The 25086-nt window shown below is 43.4% G+C and overlaps 2 protein-coding genes and 3 long non-coding RNA genes across 13 annotated transcripts; 3 read left to right on the top strand and 2 right to left on the bottom strand.

The window, feature by feature from the left end:
- Nucleotides 1-412: 412 nt before the first annotated feature.
- On the top strand, nucleotides 413-5838 carry LOC120656735. 9 transcript variants are annotated; one of them, XR_005667978.1, is made up of 5 exons: nucleotides 413-839; nucleotides 939-1211; nucleotides 1339-1562; nucleotides 1742-4722; nucleotides 5513-5838. It is a non-coding gene; the product is annotated as an uncharacterized LOC120656735 (long non-coding RNA). The 9 variants fall into 9 exon arrangements; XR_005667983.1 differs by lacking the exon at nucleotides 5513-5838 and having other exon boundaries at nucleotides 1742-3474; nucleotides 3570-5169; XR_005667981.1 differs by lacking the exon at nucleotides 5513-5838 and having other exon boundaries at nucleotides 1742-2113; nucleotides 3356-5009.
- On the bottom strand, nucleotides 1260-6542 carry LOC120656734 (U-box domain-containing protein 33-like). The gene is made up of 11 exons (XM_039934920.1): nucleotides 6272-6542; nucleotides 5576-5700; nucleotides 5308-5429; nucleotides 4937-5041; nucleotides 4524-4720; nucleotides 3780-3952; nucleotides 3549-3692; nucleotides 2894-3433; nucleotides 2753-2815; nucleotides 2184-2672; nucleotides 1260-2093 (listed from the first exon to the last, which is right to left on the bottom strand). Exons 1-11 carry the CDS (start codon nucleotides 6525-6527, stop codon nucleotides 1275-1277), a joined length of 3033 nt encoding a protein of 1010 aa, XP_039790854.1. The 5' UTR covers nucleotides 6528-6542; the 3' UTR covers nucleotides 1260-1274.
- Nucleotides 6543-10320: 3778 nt separating this feature from the next.
- Nucleotides 10321-23891, bottom strand: LOC120656733 (U-box domain-containing protein 36-like). The gene is made up of 7 exons (XM_039934918.1): nucleotides 23553-23891; nucleotides 22156-22286; nucleotides 21907-22028; nucleotides 11702-11812; nucleotides 11422-11566; nucleotides 10851-11342; nucleotides 10321-10732 (listed from the first exon to the last, which is right to left on the bottom strand). Exons 1-7 carry the CDS (start codon nucleotides 23734-23736, stop codon nucleotides 10526-10528), a joined length of 1392 nt encoding a protein of 463 aa, XP_039790852.1. The 5' UTR covers nucleotides 23737-23891; the 3' UTR covers nucleotides 10321-10525.
- On the top strand, nucleotides 10990-11479 carry LOC120656736. Its single transcript, XR_005667985.1, has 2 exons — nucleotides 10990-11126; nucleotides 11277-11479. It is a non-coding gene; the product is annotated as an uncharacterized LOC120656736 (long non-coding RNA).
- LOC120656737 lies at nucleotides 22022-22537 on the top strand. Its single transcript, XR_005667986.1, has 2 exons — nucleotides 22022-22264; nucleotides 22386-22537. It is a non-coding gene; the product is annotated as an uncharacterized LOC120656737 (long non-coding RNA).
- Nucleotides 23892-25086: the final 1195 nt, after the last annotated feature.

Raw genomic sequence — 25086 nt, 5'->3', positions numbered from 1 at the left:
ATAGCAATGGAAAAATATATAAGTTAAATATAATTACCTGCAGATCACAAGTGCGCAATCCGGCAGGGCTTCGCCGCTTCCCTTCTCCTCACCCCTATCTTTTTTATCTGGATTTTTGGTAGAATTTTTGGCCTCAAATGAGGATGGAATGAGGGGGAGGCCTTATATAGAGTGGGGGAACTCTGTCGCCCGAGGGGAGGACGACAGCGAGGGGGGGGGGCGACCGACCCCCTGCCGCCGAGTCCCCGCGCTGCGCTGCCCAGGGACCTGTTTGTAAAAAAAATTACCAAAAGGGCCTGTCGCCCCCTGCCTTGGCGACAGGGCCCATTTTTGTAATTTCCTGAAACGGCCACATATTTTTGAAATTTTGATTTTTTTAATATAAAAAAAGAAAGAAACGCTGTTTGTTCATTGCCGCAGCCCATCAGGCTCGCGGACTTGCGGAGCCTGCTGGCACGCCGGCGGGCAGCGACGCGCCGACGGCGGCCAGCTCGGCTGCGGCACCAGCCCCTACCCAGCACTGTAGCACTGTAGCCCCAGCTCTCCAGCAACCATCAAGGTCGCCGCCTCGCCGGCGCCGCTAGCTCCACCCCCACAATCGCCCCCAGTCGATGCCTCAAGCTCCCACTATCCGCTTACGGCTCGTGCTCCTCCGAATTTCCAAGTGGCCTTGTTGGCCTCTGGTCTCTGGAGTGGACGATGGGAGCCAGGCCAGCAGACGACGAGGAATCCGGCGATTCCAAACTCCAACCAACCTGGGGGTCATCTGGCGCGCCCCTGCTGGGGCCGTCGACCCGAAGGCGCCAACCCTTGCCCCCATCCGCAGCTCGCGAAGACAGGTGAGAATCCGATTCCGTTCAACTGGTTAGCGGTTCCCCTTTTCTTACACCAATCTGCATACGAAAACCCATGAAAAACCCTATAGACACTATTCACAGCTGGATGAAGCATCTGGCATGAACTGCTGCATCCGCATCCAGCGACTGCATCATCTCTGGTGCTGTTGCTGTTGCTGTTGCCACTCGAGAATCGCTGAACGGAGCGCCTTGTTTGGGGTGAGCTTGCGGCTTGCAAGTCTCAGGTTTGTCATGGGCGATGTGTTAGCTCCATCAAGCCATCCCCTGATTGCTTCGGCTTCGTATGTGAACCCATCTTCGGCCATGTGGGGATCACTCATCACCTCCTGTTGGCCGTGCATCAGACAAAGATGGGTAAATTCAGAATTCAGATGCTTCAGTCTCATGTATACAAATTGCTATTGGCACATCATTGGTTCATGCGGCTTTTTTATTAAATCCATGTGGATTTGGTAGATCACTAACCTGAAAAATTGGACAGATGAAGTGTGATGGAGGTGGAGCATCGGAGGGTGATTCAAATTGAGATGACCCAGTGGTCAGGCTAGCGGCTTTCATCAGTTGCTCGACCACCACCCATACTTCCCCAGCAAGTTCTGGCTGGCGTCCCCAGCTCAAGTTGATGCATCTAAGACCAAGATGTGCCATCTTGTTTGCCTGCGTAAATGGCCAGTCCCCTGCAGAGGCATCAATGATGGAATGCAGGTTTCCTTTCTCCATTGCTTCTTCCACAATTTCACCAATCTGTTGCTGTGATCTCCCCGTCAGTAAGCGAAGTATGATAATGCCGAATGAGTTCACGTCGGACCACAGCATGAGCTCCCTAGCTGTCTTGAATTCACCATTGTCCATATAACAAAGTGTCCCTTTATGGTTCTTTGTAGGGTAACGTTGAAGGTTGGTGGTCGGTAAGTCAGGTTGTCTGTGGAGGTGGCAGATGCCCAAGTCTCCCAGCTTGCTGACGAAGTTGGCATCTACGAGAATGTTTCCCAGATTTAGATCACCGTGACCAATTGGATAAGGCTTCTGTGAGTGGATGAAAGCCAAAGCTGAGCATATCTCCCCAATGATCCTTGTGCGCACCTTCCATGTCAGAGGTGGCATGTTTTTCTTGCATGAAAGCCAGTCCTCGAGGGTACCATTTGGGAGGAATTCGTACACCAGCGCGAAATCGTCTGGGCATGCTCCTATCAGTGTTATGAGATTAGGATGCCTGACTCTACTGAGGACAGCAACCTGCAGGAGTGATGCCCCAGGTACAACAATAATGTCACTGCTCATTCTGAAAAAGGTGCTATAGAATTAAAGGAAAGTGATGTCCATTACCTCTTGATAAAACTTTGCTTGTCCTTTTAAGCTTTGTGGATGGAACAACTTTATTGCTACATTTGTGTTGCGGATGAAACCTTTATAGATCCTTGCAAATTCATCTTCACTAATCTTAAATTCTTCATCAAATCCGTTGGTTGCTTTCTGCAGCTCGGCAAATGAGAACTCAGTGTTCGGAGTTTCAGTTATCATTGAGGCTCTTTTTTTGTTCTTTTGGCGTAACTCTTTCGCTTCTGTCACTGCAGCATCTCTCTCGTGGAGTAAATTTTCATTCTTTGCTTGGAGCTCTTGAAGAAGCTGTTTGCTGTTTGCAAGCTTTTCTTCATGAACGTTCACAGTGGACTTGATTTCAGTCATATGTTTGCTATGCATCTCATGTAGCTTTCTTTTTGCTCCTTGAATTTCTTCCGTCTGCCTTGCCATTGTCTCCTCCATTCTTTCCTTTTCTTTCAACTGATGTATATGCTGATGCTCCAGGTCTTTAATCTGTATGGGCACTCAACATTTTGGTAAAGTCCTGCATTTTGTTGTATGGACCAATGCAGAAAAGGAAAAAGAAAACTTACCCTTTGAAGATATGAGAGTAGATCTTTTTCAGCTTTTCTTCTGTTAGTTTCTTCAGACACATCCTTTTCAAAAGATTAGTGAGATATTTCTGAACAATATTTAACAATACACTGAATCTTAATACAGACTGTCAAACTTACCACTTGTTCCAGTCTGAGCCTCTGCTCTTTTACATCTTGTAAGTCGTAATACAGTTGATCTCGTTGCCTTTTTGTTTCTTCAATCTCTGTCCTCTGTCTTGCTATCTTCTCCTCCATGTATTCCCTCTGTACCTTCTCGTTTTGGAGCAAACTCTCCATCTCTTTCACCTGTAATGATCCTTCAGATTTTTTTATCACGAACTTCCTTAGTTGAACCATAGACTCCTGATACAAAGCGCTTACTCTCTGAAGTGTTGAAAGCAGATCCATTTTGATCTTTTGGCGTTTCTTAGATTCTTCACATGATTGTTTTATAAAATAATTGGTAATTTCTTCAATGTGATCTTTTGCAGCAGACTTCATTTGTGTTATACATTGTTCAAGCATAAGGTTATGCTTTTTTGAATCCTGTAATTCATCAGATAATATGCATTGTTGTCTTCTCATTTTGTCAATCTGCAGCCTCTGTCTAGCAAGAGTCTTCTCAATTTCTTTTCGCTGGCTCACCTCTTGAAGATATGAATCTTCTGATTCTTTAATCTGCAAGGAGATTTTGGTGGTGTGTAATGTCCAATATGATGGTCAGAGGGTCTACTTTCATTACTTTACATTAAATAATGCAAGCAGCAGTGTGAACCCACAAAACAAATCTTACTCTTTGAAGTGCTGAATGCAGGTCCATTTCAGTTTTGCGTATTTTGTTAGATTCATCATCAGCTTGATCCTTCAGCAGCTTAGCTTCAATACACAGATCTTGAAGTTTCTCATACATTTCTTCATCTACACTGGGTTGGTCTTCCTGTGTGATACCATCAGCAAAAGTCTTAATTTATTTTGGCACCTTATTATATAGCGATAGCATTTTCACTTATAATACTGTACTCACCTGATTATATGCTGATGCTAGCAGCAAGTAGACATTATCAGATTCTTGTGTAGAAGAATGCACCACTGGCATTAGTTCATTTGTGTCTCCAATAATTGGATGTTGAGTAGCAGTTCCGGAGAAATTAGTATCATCATCAATTCTTGATGATCCATACACTATCATCCCCCAATCTGGAGTTACCATTACAGTGAAAAACCATTGTGATTACCTTCAAAAGTAAATTGGACCGCATGGCTAGAGGTAGTCTTATTTGCTTGAATAAAAAATATTTTTTTTATTTTTCTGGGCACATGTCACATGAACATGGTTGTCTTTCACGATCTAAGAATGGTTGGGTTGATTTGTTGCTTTATATAAATCTGTTAATTTTTTTGGCTGTATTTGGGTTCATTCATTTATCATTACTTTGAACATAGGAATATAATTTACAAAAATACTCCCTCCATCCCGCAAAGAATGCAATTCTAGTTTTGTCCGAAGTCAAACTATTATAGATTTGACCAAGTTTATAGAGAAGACTAGAATTGCATTCTTTGCGGGACGGAGGGAGTACATAATTGTAATGTCTTGAATCTATTTGTGAACTCTAGTGATGCCTAAATTTCGGCCTGCATTCTGCTAATATGGAGGTTTTACTTGTAAGCATAGAATCATGTGCTTGCGTATTTAAGCCGAAAAATCACAGAGATGATTATTTTTCAACAATGACATTATCTTTCAATATGTATTTAGGATAATCACCTCCGAAAAGATAATCCCAATCCGTCATTTCTGTTGCAACCAATGAGCTTGAAGTGTATCCTTTGGAGCTTGATACTTCGTATTCCAACTCAGTGAGTGCCATTGATCCCATTTGGTTTGAAATGTTGTATGCTGGTGCCTCTGTTGCATTTTTTGCAGGTGATGCAGGTATTACAGGAAGGCCTTCAGTTGCTTCCCTGTAAGTTTCGATAACATGGTTAATAAAATCTTCAGACATTTTAAACACTAGTGCACTGAAATTAATGCTCACTATATTTTGAACTGGGACCATCAGAGGTAGAGTTCTTGTTAAGGACACAGTATATTGGTCTCCCAGTGAACTTGAATGTACTATTTGTAGATATAGAAGCCTGGAGGTAAAATTCCAGTTGTCAATTGAACCTTGCTTTTACCTGGTACATATCAAATGCCCTTTACAAGTAAACCATATCTTGCACGATGGAGCAGCTGTCTCCATAAGCCTTAGTGCTGTCATTGACTTTGGTGTGTTCATTTCTCTACAATTCGAGACGATCTGTTAGAATGTGCCATCATAAGGAATACTCTTAAGAAACTTCTTGGTCTATGCATGCTAGCTTCTCACAAATTTCTTGGAAGGAGCAAAACAAAAAAAAAATCAATATCTCGGGTACTTAAGTCCAAGAGTATGGTGATGCTCTCATTAATCATCCAGATTCGTTGAAATGAGATACCTAGTCATCTTATGTGTGCTCCCAATTTTTGAAAATTGCGCGAAACACTAGATTTGGTTACTGATCCATACTTTGAGAAGTGTCGATCTGGAGCTGCTCCCATTACAAGATCGGTTATGTTATGAAGGGTGACGAGTTCTTCAAGTCCTTTAGCAACATTATCTGTCTCAATTATTACTTTCTCACAACCAACCTGGAACAGTAGAATATTATGTTCATCATGTCGAGTTAATCTAGTGTTGAACATTGCAGTATTGAAAATTGCAAGTTTTGCAGTTAATTCATGAGGGTGGTAGAAGCCAGCGTGTAGCTACAATAAAGGGGTGTAGGAGAGTGCACCTCTATATCCTCCCTGGCGCATTTTGCTATCAGAATATACGCATCTAAGTTCTTCTCGGCCTTTGCTCGCTTCAGCTTCCTGTACTCATTGATTCCTTCAGGTTTAATGCTGGCTTGATCCCTCACTGAAATATAGCAGAAAGCACAAGCTGTTTCAACCTATACTAAGTGTGTATAAGATGCAAGCATTCCCTTTCTGCACAAAAAGACGCAAGAATTCCTCCTCACGCTTAAAAGTGTCAAGGCACTTTCTGTTTTACCAACCTTGTTCTGTAGTAGATTGTGACACATCAATTATTAAAAAGAAAGAGAAATCTAGAAACTCTCATTCATTGAAAGGACATGAAAATTATGTATGCAGCATGTTTTAGGGTGACACGGTTGTAGTGTGTAGATCCGTTTAACATTTGCATGTGTGAAAATTTCAAATTCCGTACGTGTTCGAAGTGTATAAGATATGCAACTTCTTTTCAAAATTCAAATACCAAGACATGTACGTGAACTCATCCTCGCGCTTTGGCTGATCGGGACGATATAGTTGGATTTGGATATATATCACCATGAAGAATCTTAATTGAATATAGTTGCTTCTCATTTCCCCTCTCCATCAGCAAGTGATGCATAACTGAGCACTGGTCGTGATGCTCTTGCAAGATCCGGTGCCCCCCAGGAAAAAAAAAGAGAGGAAATGCTTACGTTGTGCAGGGCTGTGGACATGAGCGATCACGACCTTGGAACCGTCCCTGACCAAGTTGTGCAGCGCCCACAGCAGCGTGCTCCTCCCGTCGCTGACCTCTTCCGGCACCGCGACGAACACCACCATGCTCCTGCCGCCGGCGGGCGGGCTCTGCTGCTCGTCCAGCTCGTCCGCCACCTCCAGGGATCCCGCCGACGAGGTGGCCGGGCTGCCCCGCGCGCTCCACAGCGGCTCCCACTCCTCGTGCTCCTCCATTCGCCGCCGCTTCTTCTCTACGATCAGCGCAGGAAGCTAGCCCGGTGGCGCGAGCTCCTAGTGCCCTGCAGCAGTATGTCTCCGTGGCGGAAATAGGAGAGGCCAGAGCCCGGAACGAAAGGGACGTGGCCCGCCGGGTGAGGGGTGCCAATTGATATTCATTTGGTGTCCCTCCAACTCTCACTAGTTTAAAATTTTATACTAATTTTTTAAATTGAAATATGATTTTGGAGATTTAGTACAAAATTTTGAATTAAAGAGGGTTGGAGAGACACCTAATGGATACCCATTAGCACCCCTACGCCGGGTGACGGGTCAATGCACGATAGTTTTCGTGGTTTCGCTGCATTGACCCGCCAATTAACAACCCAAAGTCACCGCCACGACGCACCAATGCAAGCCAAGAGACTCCGCATTGGCACAGCATGCACGCGAGCAAGGCGCGAGCTCGGACGTGGTCCTGATGACGCTGGCGTGATTCATGGTTTGCGTGTGGGCCCAGGCGACGGACTTGAACGACACAACGACCAAGTACCAACCGAACAAACGACGCGGCGTTACGCTGCAAGCCATCAGTCGATTTTAGAGCTGCAAATTGGTGTCGTGGATCATGAAACGCTCCTGCCGTGGGCATTTTCAGGCGTGTTTGACCATAGCAGAAGTCGTCGCATTGGCGTGGCGTAAGGCCCCTCCACAATGTATGTATGTTTTGAGTGATGCCTAAATAGATGAGAGAAAGTTTAGGCGCCACTCACACTGGAACAAGCGATTATGCTAAAAATGCTAGAGCGAGGCAACTACGTACACTGATGCTAGGTTATTAAACAATAATTCTTTACCCTTGAAATACAACTCTATATCAATAGTCAGGACACATATTTTACCTTATTGTGGACCGTGGACCCATGTTTCAAGATAACAGGGATGTCATGATTTTCTCCACGCTGCAGCCCTGGGACTCTGATGCTTGTTTTTGCTGTGTGGAGCCCAATTTTCTGGGGCTTCACTAGAACTAGGACAGACAATAGCGCGCTCCGCCGCGCCCGGTTTGGACACGCCGTCCCGTGGACGCTCCGCTGGCCAATTCCGGCGGCGATGGTCGCCGGCGGCGAGGGGGTTTGGGCGAGGGGGCAAGAGGCGACGGAGAGCTACCTCGGGAGGGTCGGATTTGGGCTCGGGGCGGCCGGGAGAAGGCTCGCCGGCGAGCAGGGGGTGGCGCGCGGCGGTGGCGGCGCTCCAGTGACGGGCTCGGGCTGGGAATGTGCCGTGGAGGTTCGCCTCGACCTGGTGAAGCTCTCTGCGGGCTCGGCTTGCACGGATTCGGCCCGGAGGAAGGAGTTCACCGCGCGGGACTCGACGGCGGCGGCGAGCGGCGTTCCCGGCGAGCACAAAGTAGGAAAGGCGAAGAACAGGGGCACGTGAGCTTGTGGGGATGAAGGCGAAGCTTGCTAGGGGGTTGGCGTGGGCTGGGGGTGCCGGAGATGGGTGCTCCGCGGCGAGCTCGTTGCGGCGGCGATGGCGACCGTGGCGAGCTGCGGCGGGAGAGGGAAGCGGGGGTTTGGGCTCTGGGAGGGAAGGAGAGCAGAGAGGGGAGGTGAGGACGTCTCTTGGCGAGGCAACGGGGGAGGAGAGGGGCTGCAGAGGAGGGGCGCGGTAGTGGAGCGGCAACGGGCGGCCGTGGTTGCCGGCACACTCGCGCGCCGGGAGGAAGCCCCGCCCCGCTGCTCCGCGGGCCCGCCGTGCGCTGGCCGCCGCAGCCCCGCCACGCTGCTCCGCGTCCGTCCCATGCGCGGCAGAGGTAGAAGGGGAGGGGCGGCGCCTCCGCCATGGCCCCGCCACGCCCAGGCCTGGCGCTGGCGAGGGCGGGTGCGAGGCGGTGCGGCAGAGGGTTGTGGGCCCCGACACGTCGTGCCCGCGGGATGTGGATGTAGCAAATCAATGGACCGCGTCTGGCGTCCCTCTCGCGGGACAGGACATGTGTCGTCCCACGAGGAGCGGAGTGCTCCCAGAGCTCCCCCGCCACGCTGTATAGAGTATAGAGTATGTGGCCGGCCTAAGTAGGCCTCGGCTGTGGGTGGTGTGGGCTCTTTTTTTTTTTGAGAGGATTGTGGACTCATCAAATGTGGACTAATGGGCCATGAAAATTTGTGGATACCAGAAGACGGGTCAGGCTTTATGCGCTGGAGCCGAACACTACGACCTACGGGCTACTTCTCCGTTAGACTACAATGGGCCACTACTAACAGGCCAGATTTTGGGCCGCAAATTAGGGGCACTGGGCTAAAAATTCTATCCATCTTCCACAAGATTTTTATTGATGGATCTTCAAGTGTTTAAGATTTGTGCATCATATATCAATCCTTAAGATTGCATGTGCACAACAGTAGGCAACAGCCTTGTGTAGGGGTGCAAATTTGTAATCCTTAGTGCACTTCCAACCCTTTTTAGTTTAAAATATTATACTAATTCTCCAAAATGAGATTTTAATTTAGAAAATTAGTACAAAATTTTGAACTAAAGAGGGTTGGAGGGGCACTTAAGGGTCACCAATTGACACATCTAGCATTGCGCGTGGTAGCCGGAAGCGAAGCAGGTAGGTATGCGACGAGAAGTGGACACATGGTGGAGCGCGAGTGGGGGGAGGCGGTTAGAAAGCTAAAAAGTTTCTAAGAGCATCTCCAAGAGTCTTTTTAAATTTCACTCTCTGAATCATCATTTGGAGAGTCATGTGCATAAAAATCGTTCTCTATACATCTTCACTCTCCAATAGCTTTTCTGTATCTTATTTACACTCTAGAGAGCTATTTTCGCTATCTATCTTTGGCTAGCGAAAAAATTGAAATAGATGATGGTTATATTTGGATAACCACTTAGAGAAGCTCTTGGAGGCTACCTTTTCATCAAAATCTCTATTTCTAACAATTAGGATGAATACAGAGAGTCTCTTGAAGTTGCTCTAACTTCAAATGATCTTTTCTCTTCAACTGCGAATCAAATTTAAAATACATTTGCATCACAATATTCTTTGGAATTAATGGATATGTTATTTTTTATTTAAAATTTTAACATTACAATATACTCCATTTCAACATATTTGAATAGGTCATTTCAGAATATTTAATACACTTTACAATATCAGTTTTAAAAATGTTGAATTGGTTCATTCAAAGTGTTGGATTAATTTTCAGATGTTGAATCAGTTTAAAAAAGAATATTGAATAAGGTATTACAAAAAGAAAACAAAGAAAAAAACAAAGCATCGTGGTCGCGGTGGAAATCACTTCGAGCGTTTGACGGCGGCCGCATCCTGCTCCCTTCATTGCCTTGCCTGGACCTGGATGTGATTGGGACGATAGTGCTCGGGAGCAGCTGCGGCCTGCGTGCGCGATAGTGTCCCCGCGGGTCTTACACTTGGGCTTCAAAGATGGCACAAGTCACCTTGTTCGTTGTGTTGATTTCGGCTGGTTTTGACTGTTTTCGGCTGGTTTATGTGAGAGAGAAGAAGTTGAAAGAAGCCGAAAAAAGCGAAGCGAACGGAGTGAATGTCTCGGAAGATTCCGAAAGACTGATAGAAGATCTCGCACCGGGCACCCGTGGCTGCCGCCATAGAGCTCGGGTGGCGGCCGGCCGCGTTGCCCCATTCTTTCACCGCAGCGCGCGCTCCACACCATGTCTCAGGGTCTCACTCTCGAGTCATTTATCTTTGTATCGTTAAAACAATTGATGCTAATCTGTGTACCATTAAAAAATTTATTCGCACTTGTGTACCATGGTGTTAATATTTTTTATTCGCTATACCATTTTGTCCACCTTCCGTTACAATTTAACGGTTTAAAAGCACTGAGACCGAACGTGTAAAGTGATCATCTTGCCCTTCGCAGTCTCAGTTACACACCTTATCCTCTGTATCAGGATCGGGAGTGTGCAGACCGAGACTTGCCCGAGACGCCGCCGCGGATCCCACTCCCAAGGAGCGGCCAGGCGCGTTCGCGACGCGGTCATGTCGAGTTCTGCTGCTGCTGCTGCTGCTGCCGCCGCCATTCGAGAATCGCCGAACGGAGCGCCCTGTTTGGGGTCAACACGAAATGAGAGAGTTTCAGATTCGTCATGGGCGATGTGTCGTGCCCGCTGTCGAGCCATCCCCTGATTTCCTCGCCTTCATAGGTGAACCCATCTGCTGCAACGTGTGGATCGTTCATCACATCCTGAAAATCATCCATGATAATGATATGAAACCATGTTTCGCATTCCGATCTGAACCATCTATCGTCGTAGAAAGGAATGAAGGAAACTCGCGATTTATTTCCGTATTAAGTAACTCACCTGAGAAATTGGACATACAAAGTACGATGGCGGAGAGGTGTTATCTGGCTCAGATGTTGATGACAGCAAGCTCTTCCCGCGCAAGTCTTCAGCTTCAGTTAACGCAGCTCGTAGCTCTTGCTGCAGCTTCTCTTTGTCTGATTGAAGCAGTTCGACGAGGTACTTGCTCGTTGCCAACTCCTCTTCGTGTTCTTTTCTAGCGGACTGCATTTCTGTTATGCACCTTCTCAACTCTTGCTGCAGCTTCTTGTTGTCCTCCTGAAGCGTTTCAACACGGTACTTGTTCATTGCCAGCTCCTCCCTGTGATCTTTTCTAGCAGACTCCATTTCTAACATGCGCAACTTCAGCTCTTGCGCATCATCTAGTTGATCGTAAACTGCTTCAAACTGTTTTATCATTTCTCTAACTTCTTGTTTCTCTCTCAGGTGTTGTTCCTCGATTGCTTCCCGCTGGCGCCTCTCATGTTGATGCAATATTCTCCACTCAGTGATCTACATAGTATTTGGTAAATCTTTCATAGATGAACTCACTTCGCATCCTGAATGATGAATTCCTAAAATAAATATTTACCGTGTCAAGAGCAGAAAGCAGATCCAGTTCAGCTTTTTGGCGCTTGTTTGTTTCTTCAGATACTTTTTCCTTTAAGTGCTGAGCCTCACGAAGTGCCTCTTCAATTGGTAATGGTGGTATTGCAAAATAATTTTTATTTCCTTCCCTATCACAGTGAACAAGTGAGTCTAAAAAAGTTTCATGTACTTTCCAATGAACTTCACCGATATAATCATTTAAATATATTAAAATTTAAAAGGCTAAGACAGTAGCTTGTATATGCAGCTTGGCTTAGCCTTACCTGGTACATATCAAATGTCCTTTGCAAGTAAACCATATTTTGCACGTGTTGCTTGCCTGCATCAGTCTGCGTGTTGTCTCAGACCAGGGACCTTTCCAGGAAAATAAAGCGCTGGAGTTCACAGTTTACGAAATGTTAACTCGCTCAAACTTATTTTTGGTAATTGATATGCCCATGTTTTCTCTTGATTGATATGAATACTGAGAAACATATCTGCTCTGCATACAAATTTGACAGTGTCTTCATTTTGTTGATGAAGTAATATTTTGACCATCTAAGCTAAAAGTAATTAATGATAACTAGCATTTTAGACCCATTATTGTCACACCCGGTTTCAAGGACAAAACCAAATGCATAGCTATATGTATGCCAGGATCAAGTTTCATACATATAGAGACATCATAAGTGAATAATCAGTAACAGTATCACGAAAAAAAAACTAAAACAAATAAAAGACTATCAGAGTTTACAGCTTATCCTGGAAACGAAGGCTCCAAACTTCACAGGCAATCGACTGGGGGTTGCGTACGCCTAGAACTCAACAACATCTTCAGAAATCTTTATACACCTTCTCCTTCTGAGCAGCAGTAAGCAAGGGTGAGTACACTTATGGTTGGTACTCAGCAAGGCCACAAAAAAATAACCAGAAAATGATTTAAATCCATCTTTAAGTTTATTAATCATGTGAGGGTCCAAGCCGCTCTTGACCGTGAGCACGGCTAACCGGTTAGTTTTAACTCTGCAGAGGTTGTACACTTTCACCACAATTCGCGTAAAAGTTCCGAAGAACTTTGAACCCAACCACGCAATGTGCTAGCTAGGCACAATACCACACTTCCGAGGTGTGATTGCATAGGGACGCTACGAGGCCTTTACAAAGATTCCCTAACCCATGACAATCCGCTAAGGTTTCAAGTCAAAGCGGTCATAACACTGTCCTAATGAGGTGGTACCTTGCCAAAGGACCATTAAACAATACCAATTGTCCCAAGAGGACCGAGCTATACCCCGTCGATGCATCCCCTCTTGCCCTTTCGGTAAGACTGTCACAAGCTAGAGTCTCTAATTAATCAGCCAAGACCAGAGCCATATAGTATTGTGGTTGTACTGTTTTCTTGGGTGGTTCTCCATGTTCCAATTAAATCATCATATTACTCTTGTAAATAAGCATAGATAGAAAAATGGTTAGGGTCACTTGCCTTTCTCCAACGAAAAGCTACTCTTACTGCTCTTCAACTTTTGCTCACTTGGAATTCTTGATCTTCAATCTTCAAACAATGATCCTTCTACTCGAAGCAATCATCGGGCAACATACAAAGCAAACAACAAGATACCTCTAAGAACAATACACCAAAACAAAGAAAGGCTTTAAAAGAACGTACTAAAGGATAGGGCTCACTGCTATGGTTATGGGAGCGCAAGAAACGCGAAAAACGGAACTAAAACGGCGATTCTATGGGATAAACGATGCTTCAGGGATCTAGTCGTGATTAACTAAAAAGGTTAAGGACTAACAGAAAAGATTTGTAAGACACAACAAAGTGTGCTCACAGAGGATAAAAAGGTTATAAATCTATCGCACACGTTGCAAGGATCACGTGAGCGCAAGAATCGCTGAAAACGGAGTTGAAACGTGAAAGATATGGCTAAAACAAGGTTCTAGGGGCTTATTTGTGAAGAAACAGGGCTTCCAGGGGCTAGATCTGAAGAAACCAGGGACCTAAACATAATTAAACCTAAACTTCAGGGGCTAGCTTGCAAAACTACGCACTAAGGATGGCGGGTTCTATTTTGGAAAAACTCAGGGTGTTTTCCGTAAAGATTTGGACTAAAACAGAAATAGTTTTGAACTGCGATGGACGGAGGGTTGATTTTGGAAAAACGGAGGGGTTTATTTGCAAAACTGACCACGGTTGAACGGTATTTGGTTTAGTTGACTCGGGTCATATTAGATCTGGGCCGCTGGATCTAAATCGGACGGGGGGAGTGGATTGGGGTGGGCTGGCGGCGGCGCAGAGCTAGAGCGGGCGGAGCGGAGCTCGCGGCGGCGCATGGCGGATGGCGGCGACGGCGAACAAGACCGAGCGGAGCAGAGCGAGAGAGAGGGAAGAAAAGACGGAGGAAGTTGCTCACCGGAGAAGAAGGAAATCGTCGGAGTCGAGGAAGAAGGCATGGGGTCGACGACGAAATGGCGATGACTCACGAGAAGGAAGACACCACGACGAAGAGGACAACGAGCTGAGCACTGGGGTGGTGTCAGATTTCACCGGAGATGTACGGATGCGGAGGATGGTGAGATTCTGGGGAAAAGATTATTTTAGGGATTCCCAAACAAGGAGCCTCCCTATGGGTAGTCTATATTTTTGGTGTGAAGTTGCCATGAGAGGTTGGTTTAATATATAGAGAGAAAAGTCTCGCCATCCCACATCAACTAGAAATGTGGTACTAAACCTCCCTCCCATGCTAATGGGCTTTACGTGCCTTTAGCCCATTAGGGAACACATGAATGGGCCCATTGAGGTCCATTAGGGATTTATGCACTTTTGATAGACTTAGCCCATTTAAAATTTCGGAATTAATTATTTTCGAAATTAAAATAATTCTAGAAAAATCTAGAATTCATATTTAAAGTCCGAAAAATATTCCAAATGGCCCGAAAATTCTAGGAAAAATCCTAGAAATATATTGGGACCTAACGAACTCAAATAAAATATTTGGAGCTCATGAGAAGATTTGGAAGAGCCTCTAAAAATTAGAGTTTGCTCTAGGGAAAATGGGAAAAGAATCCAGAAAAATCCAGAAAATTCCCGGGAAGAAATTTTGATGATAGAACACGTTTTGAAAGGTTTTCACACTCAACAACACTATGCATGTGACATGAATACATCACCAGAAGAACAACATCATTTAATTTGAAAAACCACCAATATTTATTTTCTTTTACACTAAATTCTCTGTGAAGAAAAATAAATGTTGAGAAAATTTTAAAACTATGAGAAAATTATTGATTTTTTTTTAATTTTAATCACATTCTGAAATCCAAAAATTTCAGGGTGTGACAGAACTACCCCCCTTAAAAGGAATCTCGTCCCGAGATTCACAAGGCTAGCAAGAGACAAATGTTTCGGTGGATAGCATCCAACACATATTAAATTTTCTTCTTGGTCTTTTCCTCTTACAATACCTCTGCAGATATGCTTCTTTATTCTCTGCAACTCACATCAAACACTTTATGGATACTCAGTCTAACTCCTACTTTAACCATCCATTCTTTCATCGGCTTCGTTGGCCCTTCTCTTGGCTTGCCTTACCAATTTATTTCTTAGGCCGCTTGCTTCTTTTAGACTGAAGATCTTTGGAAGAGGTACTCCAATCCTCTAGGTTTATAGTCTGAGTACTGTCTTCATCTTGGGCGACTTCTTCTAGGACTGAATCTTGGGTGGATAATTTTCTCTTGATATCTGAATGTTAACGTTGTCTTGCTTCTGCTGTCATTAAACTATCCTCTTGGAGACACGGACGACCATAATGCTCGCAACACTGATATGTCCCCGAAGTCTTATTATCCTCGTGTTGTTCCTCTATTAGTGGCTTTGATGCTTCATAGTTCCTCTTACGCTTTTCATTGTTCCATGCTTCAGCAACTTGCCTCTTTACTGGTCCGGTGGGGACTTCTGCCTTGGTCATCTCTATGTTACTTAGGGTTGGTGTTTTAGACTACAACCTTCCTCGTAGGACACGAGCTTGCATAGCTAATAGCTTCTCTCTATCAAACGCTGGCAGACCGGTTGGGACTTGATTATCACTGCTAACAGGGTTGTGGCTCCTACGAGAGGCGGCTTGCTCTGTAACATGCTGTTGGTTGTTGACCCTGATTGGAACCATTGCTTGTACTCCTTGAGTTTGTGCTAGAATGTTGATGTCTTCTTTCTCCTTTCTGCTGGGGCTCACCATCTGGTTGCGTGGTAGGGACAAGGTCAGTAGAGAGAAAGAAAAAGCGAGTATCAAGGTAACGTCCATATTATCATCTTCACAAACTCTTGGTGGTTGCAACTTAAATAAATCAAGGAGGAGGTGAGACAGATATGGGGGTAACAGAAAGGAAAAGAGAGCATTCTTGTCTTCAGCCTCTTTCATTTGTCGATCATTGTAGATGAGTGTTGCCATAAACTTCCTTCTTGACATCCATTAAAGGATTAGGTAGAAAGAGGATAACAAGGAGGGGGAGGTATAAAAGAAGAACACATCTAGGCAACTGATGTCATTGTAGGTAGAAGACCCACAATACATCAACAATCATTACAAAGAAACGAATCAAACAAGATCATAAAGTCAAACATCATCATGCAAACACAGAATTCCACCAGACAACACAGTCAAGGAATGATGCTAATCGTTGTTAATAGGGCTGCAAGGGGTACTCCTAAGCATGGTTGTCTTCTTTCAGTTTCAGCATTAATGGCACATGCCTCCTTCAGCTTGTCCAGCGTTGATCCACCTTTGTGATTGCAGTGATAGTGAGAATGTCATAATCTTACTAAGGCTTGATTCTGTGGTGGTGCTCTGAATTCTTCATCCAATATGAGCAGGAATGTGAGCAGGTGGTACAATTTCCAACTGCTTCAATTTGACTCCTCATGATGAACTAGCAGCTCCATTCTTCAGATGACTTGGACATGCATTAGGATACGTGGTATGGATCTATCTAAATATTTTTGAGTCAGAAAGATACTTTGGAATCAAAAATCAAGGGATGAATCCAAAGCGGCATTTTCTTGGAAAGAAAGGAGAGACACTGAGCACATTGTGAATAAAGCAAAGGGGAGATAGGTCCAAAAAGGTAAGTTAAAAAGAAATTCAAGGGGCAATTTCACCAGCATATCAAAAGAAGGTGAGCTGGATGCAATTGGAAAATCATACATCAAGTGGGAGGTATGATCATAATCAAGGAGTGATCCAGGAAAATAAATAAATAGACAAGAGTTGAGGATCTAACATTTGCAAAATAATGAAGTGCAAATGAAAAGAGAGTCAGTAGAGAAAGGTGAGTTATCAAGGCTGATTTAGAAATAAAAATGGTCAAGGAGTGAGAATGTTCACCAAAGAGGTCAAGGGTAAAATAGGAATTGCTTTTGTGACAAAATAGATCTTAGGAAGTGACCATTGCTATCTAGGCTTACGTCCTACAGTCGATACAGCTCTGATACCACTTCTGTCACACCCGGTTTCAAGGACAAAACCAAATGCATAGCTATATGTATGCCAGGATCAAGTTTCATACATATAGAGACATCATAAGTGAATAATCAGTAACAGTATCACGAAAAAAAACTAAAACAAATAAAAGACTATCAGAGTTTACAGCTTATCCTGGAAACGAAGGCTCCAAACTTCACAGGCAATCGACTGGGGGTTGCGTACGCCTAGAACTCAACAACATCTTCAGAAATCTTTATACACCTTCTCCTTCTGAGCAGCAGTAAGCAAGGGTGAGTACACTTATGGTTGGTACTCAGCAAGGCCACAAAAAATAACCAGAAAATGATTTAAATCCATCTTTAAGTTTATTAATCATGTGAGGGTCCAAGCCGCTCTTGACCGTGAGCACGGCTAACCGGTTAGTTTTAACTCTGCAGAGGTTGTACACTTTCACCACAATTCGCGTAAAAGTTCCGAAGAACTTTGAACCCAACCACGCAATGTGCTAGCTAGGCACAATACCACACTTCCGAGGTGTGATTGCATAGGGACGCTACGAGGCCTTTACAAAGATTCCCTAACCCATGACAATCCGCTAAGGTTTCAAGTCAAAGCGGTCATAACACTGTCCTAATGAGGTGGTACCTTGCCAAAGGACCATTAAACAATACCAATTGTCCCAAGAGGACCGAGCTATACCCCGTCGATGCATCCCCTCTTGCCCTTTCGGTAAGACTGTCACAAGCTAGAGTCTCTAATTAATCAGCCAAGACCAGAGCCATATAGTATTGTGGTTGTACTGTTTTCTTGGGTGGTTCTCCATGTTCCAATTAAATCATCATATTACTCTTGTAAATAAGCATAGATAGAAAAATGGTTAGGGTCACTTGCCTTTCTCCAACGAAAAGCTACTCTTACTGCTCTTCAACTTTTGCTCACTTGGAATTCTTGATCTTCAATCTTCAAACAATGATCCTTCTACTCGAAGCAATCATCGGGCAACATACAAAGCAAACAACAAGATACCTCTAAGAACAATACACCAAAACAAAGAAAGGCTTTAAAAGAACGTACTAAAGGATAGGGCTCACTGCTATGGTTATGGGAGCGCAAGAAACGCGAAAAACGGAACTAAAACGGCGATTCTATGGGATAAACGATGCTTCAGGGATCTAGTCGTGATTAACTAAAAAGGTTAAGGACTAACAGAAAAGATTTGTAAGACACAACAAAGTGTGCTCACAGAGGATAAAAAGGTTATAAATCTATCGCACACGTTGCAAGGATCACGTGAGCGCAAGAATCGCTGAAAACGGAGTTGAAACGTGAAAGATATGGCTAAAACAAGGTTCTAGGGGCTTATTTGTGAAGAAACAGGGCTTCCAGGGGCTAGATCTGAAGAAACCAGGGACCTAAACATAATTAAACCTAAACTTCAGGGGCTAGCTTGCAAAACTACGCACTAAGGATGGCGGGTTCTATTTTGGAAAAACTCAGGGTGTTTTCCGTAAAGATTTGGACTAAAACAGAAATAGTTTTGAACTGCGATGGACGGAGGGTTGATTTTGGAAAAACGGAGGGGTTTATTTGCAAAACTGACCACGGTTGAACGGTATTTGGTTTAGTTGACTCGGGTCATATTAGATCTGGGCCGCTGGATCTAAATCGGACGGCGGGAGTGGATTGGGGTGGGCTGGCGGCGGCGCAGAGCTAGAGCGGGCGGAGCGGAGCTCGCGGCGGCGCATGGCGGATGGCGGCGACGGCGAACAAGACCGAGCGGAGCAGAGCGAGAGAGAGGGAAGAAAAGACGGAGGAAGTTGCTCACCGGAGAAGAAGGAAATCGTCGGAGTCGAGGAAGAAGGCATGGGGTCGACGACGAAATGGCGATGACTCACGAGAAGGAAGACACCACGACGAAGAGGACAACGAGCTGAGCACTGGGGTGGTGTCAGATTTCACCGGAGATGTACGGATGCGGAGGATGGTGAGATTCTGGGGAAAAGATTATTTTAGGGATTCCCAAACAAGGAGCCTCCCTATGGGTAGTCTATATTTTTGGTGTGAAATTGCCATGAGAGGTTGGTTTAATATATAGAGAGAAAAGTCTCGCCATCCCACATCAACTAGCAATGTGGTATTAAACCTCCCTTCCATGCTAATGGGCTTTACGTGCCTTTAGCCCATTAGGGAACACATGAATGGGCCCATTGAGGTCCATTAGGGATTTATGCATTTTTGATAGACTTAGCCCATTTAAAATTTCGGAATTAATTATTTTCGAAATTAAAATAATTCTAGAAAAATCTAGAATTCATATTTAAAGTCCGAAAAATATTCCAAATGGCCCAAAAATTCTAGGAAAAATCCTAGAAATATATTGGGACCTAACGAACTCAAATAAAATATTTGGAGCTCATGAGAAGATTTGGAAGAGCCTCTAAAAATTAGAGTTTGCTCTAGGGAAAATGGGAAAAGAATCCAGAAAAATCCAGAAAATTCCCGGGAAGAAATTTTGATGATAGAACACGTTTTGAAAGGTTTTCACACTCAACAACACTATGCATGTGACATGAATACATCACCAGAAGAACAACATCATTTAATTTGAAAAACCACCAATATTTATTTTCTTTTACACTAAATTCTCTGTGAAGAAAAATAAATGTTGAGAAAATTTTAAAACTATGAGAAAATTATTGATTTTTTTTAATTTTAATCACATCCTGAAATCCAAAAATTTCAGGGTGTGACAATTATTTGCATAGCTGTTTTCTTAATATGTTTAGAGACCTTCACAATAGGGTTTATTTGAAATTCAAGCATAAAGTCAATGGATTTTAGGGTCCACTGATCAATTATAGACATGTGAGGGAGCCTTTCTCCATCAGCTTGGACTTATAAGTTAATTGGTCAGCACAAAGTAGCTTAATACCTATAAAAGTCTCAGTTATCCAATATTTATTTTTAATGGTTCTTACTCTTAACTATTTTTATGCACTCTAAACTTTTATTATAAAATCAATCCATTTAGCATTGCATTTTTTTGTTTATTGAAGATGGAGATAGAGAAACCAAGTTTTTTTTTGAAAGACTAGAGAAACCAAGTTTGAATTTATCTCCTTTCTTAAAGTAAAATGATCTCTATGAAAGAGAGTAAATCAACCCAGAGATCAGTGGCATATAGATCTTTATAGTTACGGTACACATAATTAAGAGCCAACCTTTGGATCACGGGAGATTCCGCATTAGGTTATCTGCACTCAGTGTAAATCGACTATGGAGAAAGAACCAATGCTGGAGAAAGAAGAGCAGAGCCAATGTTGGATCGATCAAGCCTTTCATAGCTCAGTAAAAAAAAATCTTGAGAGAAGCGTCTGTTCCGCTTTATTCTTTCACTTTTTTCCTTCACACACATATTATCATAAAGAGTGAAATGTCATATGTGCATTTACATCCTCGACCATTCTTTCAAGTTCTATTTTTTGACGATTCCGATCACTCGTTTTATTTCTTTTTCTGGAAAGGTTGTCTGTCAGAGCATCTCTAAGAGTCTTTCTAAATTTTACTCTCTAAATTATCATTTGGAGAGTTATGTACAGAAAAATCGCTCTCTATACACCTTCACTCTCTAACAATTTTTCTATATCTTGTTTACACTCTAGAGAGCCATTTTCGCTATCTATCTTTGGTTAGCGAGAAATCCGGAATAGATGATGGCTATATTTGGATAACCACTTAGAGAGGCTTTTGGAGGCTATTTTTCCATCAAAATCTCTATTTCTAATAATTAGGATGCATAGTGAGTCTCTTGGAGTTGCTCTCAGTGTAAATCGACTATGGAGAACTCACTTCTTTAGGTTGCTCTGATTCATGTAATAGGATCTTAGTCGAAGGGGGAGTGCTTGAGTACTAGCATATCCTGCTGTGCGTTTTTGTATAACATACTTTCTACCTATTTATGCAGTAATACGCGGTCCTCCTGCATATTCAAGGAAAAAAAGTTAAGAGCCAACCTTTTTGTTAGAGTTTTAGGGGTTTTCACTTTTTTCTTAGCAACTTTAAAGTCTTGTTGTTGTCTTTGATTGTATAACAAATATATGTCAAGGTACATATAAGTTTGTTCCTTCAAAGGACCTGTAATCGAATAATGCAATGACAAGTACTAAAATTCACAGAGTTGAGCATTTTTGTTTACTTATAATCACATGTTTTTTCTTTTCCTTAGGCACTGTTTTCTTGACTTTATTCCAAGATCCTACTTCGTATATTTAATACACGTCCAAATACATCCTTTATCTAAATATCCAATCTGGATACTGATCTTATTTTCTGTGAAATTTTTCTTTCACAGATGCGTAGCTTAGCTTGTCTTAAACTTCCACCTAATGTTTTGGCACAACAGCACAATATATCAATGAGTAATGAAAAATTGAGGTTGGTAAAATGCTTGTGAAATTAAATTCTACGAGTGTTCTGTGTTCTGTCCCGTACCGAGATGCTAGAGAAGTTATATCAGCTATTGTTTGTGGGATTATATCCTCGTGCTTACTATCCAAAATTGGAAGATGTGCATGGCACGTATTTAATTTTCCTTCCATCAAGCAACGATGTCATTTATTTTCCTTCCAAAAATATACACGTCTTTCTTTTCCTTCCATAAAACGCTGATGTTAATTATTTATGTTTCCAAAATAAATAATGACACAAATTATTGGTGAGTGCATGTGTAGGAAAGTAAAATATGTGTCAAAGAAAAGTAATACGCGGGTACAAGGGGTGAGAGGTTGGTATAGAAAATTGCAGGTGTAAAAAACATTAGCATTTCGGTATAAATGTTTTCCTTCTATCAAAAAAATAAGTCCCAATCCCCTTTCGTCAAACTTTTTGGCCTGACAATGGGACCTCCGTGAAGAATACGGTGGGCCTAATCTTAGTGAGAAAAAGTTTCAATTGTTTTAACTTGTACATTATAGATATAGATATGACAAAAGAGTTGTGATCCATACTCTGAGTAGCGTTCATCTGGTGCTGCTCCCATGACAAGCTTGGTGATGCCATGAAGAGAAATAAGCTCCACAAGCCCTTTGGCAACTTCATCCTTTACAATTGTTACTTTCCAACAACGGAACTGCCAAACCGCAATGACAATAGAAAATCATGGAATTTTGGTATTCTTAATCTTTCCATTTTGGAATGTGCTAGTTGATTGTTTCAGGAGGAAGGCACTACAGAAGATGAGAAGAGGGTAATCTGACCTTTTGTCCCATTTGTCTTCTGCATATCAGGCCATACTCATCTAGTTTCTGCTCTACCCTCACCAGCTCCTTCTTTTGGTAGGCGTCGACCACTTGTGGATCCATCTTGGTATGATGAACTTGTACCCCCGCTGAAACAATAGAAGGCAATTTGTTCAGAATGAGATTTTTTTTAAAAAAAACAAAAAAAATCTCTTGAAGCTCTGGAGAGAATTTTTTTTCTGAAACAGGATGGAGAGAAATTTTCACTACCTCATATTCGGATGAAATTCCATTTGTTTGGATGGAGAGAGATAAGAGCCCTGGGAAGGGAAAAGAAGCCTACGCTCTTTACATGTTATACATTTTAATGGACTGAGTTAATGTACTATGAGATGTGAAATTTTCTTGGTCATATGGTAGGATTTGTTTTTTCGACATATGACAATGCAGAAGAAGTGTCACAGTTTAGGTGCTCAAATAAAACAGATAGAAATCAATTTTTAAAGCAGATAAAAGTCAAATTTTCTTTGTCACCTACTTAGGATCACGAACAACCTCCATGAAATTCGACGGCATGCAACAGTAGCTTATTATTTATTTTAAGGCCACGTAGTTAGGCCAACGTTCTTCTTTTGTATTTTATGAAATTCCTATGAAATTTGTGTGGCCGCCACATGATAATTTAGGCTCTTTGAAACTCGGGGTTCTCAGAACATTGGAATAAGAAAAACATACTGTAAATTTCACAAAACTACCACATTCCTAGCCTAATTGTCACAAAACTACCACTTGTTATGTCCATTTCATATAACTACACACATTTCAGGTCGTCCTGTATTACACTATGTGACAGGTTTAAATAGAACCAAAATATTGGGTTTTTTGAGATAAAAAAAGTAGTAATAGTTTTGTGAAATGAGCACTAGAAGTGGTAGTTTTTGTGAAATTTAGTAAAAATTATTGTAATTTTGTGGAATTTAATTAGAAAAATAATAAGATTGGAATGCCGTGATACCTTGAATTATATGGAAAGAACATAAAACTCTAGTTACAATCGTTTGGGTTAGGTTGGACCTCATGTTAAAATATTAAAACCCTTCAAAATTCGTATGGAACAACCATTCCATAGGGATTTCTGACTCTACAAACAATTCTTTCGCTTTGTTTTTTGTTGTAAACTCACGGGGTAAAATTCTTAAGGATTTAGAACCATCCAGATTCGAAGTGTCAAAAGTTTTGACTCAAAACTCATTGTCGTTGGCATGGGCTTCTAAGCCCAAGCCTCTGGACATCCATTTGTTTGAGAAGGTAACGATGCCCGAAACGCACAGGGGCAGCAGAATCCTGAACCGTGGATCTGAATTCATTGCTCAAGCAAAAGAAGCACATAACAGCATCGTCAACGGGATACTTACTTACGGGGATGCTCTGCGGCGGACAGTGGACATGAGCCACCGCGATCATGGTGTCCTCCTTGGCCAGGTTCCGGAGCGCCCACAGCAACGTGCTGCCCCCGTTCACCTCGTCAACGGCCACGAAAACCCTGTCCCCCGCCGCCGGGCTCCCCTGCCTGTGCGCTCCACCGGCGCCGCGCTCCATTCCAAGGCTTTTCCAGCCGCTGTGAGCACGGAGGCTGATGAGCTGGAGGATATGCAGTATGAGCACTTCGAGATGCCCCAATCGCTGCGATTTCTTCAACTCTTCGTCGACAAGGCAACGCTACTCTCCAGCCTTGCGTGTTTCCCCGTCCGGAAGTAGAGAAGACCTGAATGAATTAAGTCAACTGCAATTCGTTTACTTGTTCTCAGAACAAACAATTAGCAATTTTTAAAAAAAATAAACAATCAGCTTACTCGCAAAAAAGACAAACGGTTAGCCCATTTTATTTTGGGCTGACGTGAGTATGCGCTGAGACGCTGACGCAAGTATGTTGGACCACCTCCAGCAACCCCGTAATCTGGAGCCACGCGGGCCGTAACTAAAAAGGAGTGAATTGTACGATAAAAGCTAACATGAGCTTCCAGACAGTAGCGACCGAGGCCTCGTTGGGTTGCAAGTAGCGCTATTTGTGCTACGAGAGAATTTTATCTGCATGAAGCATTAAACGAAATTTATTTAGAAAATTTTTTTACGGATGGGTGTAATTTTTCGCGATGAATTTAATAACGGTAATTAATCCGTGATTGGCTACAGTGATGCTACAGTAACTATCATCTAATCGTGCGGTCAAAGACCTCATTAGATTCGTCTCGCGAAGTAGCGCAGAGGTTGTGAAGTTAATTTTGTAAAATACTTTTATTTAGTACCTCAAATTATTGATCAAAGTTTGCTACAGTACTTGCGCTACACAAAACCAAACACGGCCCGAGCAGTCGGCCCACATATGTGCCTGTGACTCCCGGCCAATCCTATATATCTTCCGGTAGATATTTTCTTACCCATCTTCCAGTGTTTGAGATTCGTACAACCATCTAGAACCGTTGGATCAACACACCCAAACCCTAACCCTCACCATCTCTCACAACGCGCCTCCCTCTCGTGCCCCCGCCACCGACCCCCGCAGGCACCACCTGCGGCCCTCTCTGCCCCGCCGCCGTGCCTCCCATGCCATGCCGCCGCGCGCTGACCCGTCGTCGTTGCTGCTCCGCCGCCCCAGCCGCTCCGTTATTTCAATTTCAACATTTGGTATTTACGGTTCCAACATTTTGAAGTCAAATGTTGAACTTGTTTATAGAAAATGTCGAATGAATTCTATTAAAATATTGAATATGATTGCACCAGCTAATGAGATCAAATGAACTTTAAAGATGAATGATTTATCAACCTTCCACCAGATATACCCCGTGACTCCCTGCCCTCGTTCGGTCGGGCGCAGCGGACCGCGGCGGCAACCTGCCCTGCCCTTGACGCGCCGGCGGCGCGGAACCGGCGATCAGAGGGGGGGTGAAT

Source organism: Panicum virgatum, chromosome 1N (assembly GCF_016808335.1).
Source record: "Panicum virgatum strain AP13 chromosome 1N, P.virgatum_v5, whole genome shotgun sequence".
NCBI lineage: Eukaryota > Viridiplantae > Streptophyta > Magnoliopsida > Poales > Poaceae > Panicum > Panicum virgatum.
The sequence above is the reverse complement of the archived record's forward strand: the minus strand, read 5'-3'. Positions and strand labels throughout refer to the sequence as shown.

Coding starts and splice junctions, on each gene's coding strand:
- LOC120656734 (XM_039934920.1), bottom strand. CDS start 6,527: ATGGAGGAGCACGAGGAGTGGGAGCCGCTGTGGAGCGCGCGGGGCAGC. Junction 5,042..5,307: donor CCAGATCGACACTTCTCAAA/GTATGGATCAGT, acceptor CTCGAATTGTAG/AGAAATGAACACACCAAAGT. Junction 3,693..3,779: donor TAGCATCAGCATATAATCAG/GTGAGTACAGTA, acceptor GGTATCACACAG/GAAGACCAACCCAGTGTAGA.
- LOC120656733 (XM_039934918.1), bottom strand. CDS start 23,736: ATGGAGCGCGGCGCCGGTGGAGCGCACAGGCAGGGGAGCCCGGCGGCG. Junction 22,287..23,552: donor GCCGCAGAGCATCCCCGTAA/GTAAGTATCCCG, acceptor CTATTGTTTCAG/CGGGGGTACAAGTTCATCAT. Junction 10,733..10,850: donor TTGTATGTCCAATTTCTCAG/GTGAGTTACTTA, acceptor GATGATTTTCAG/GATGTGATGAACGATCCACA.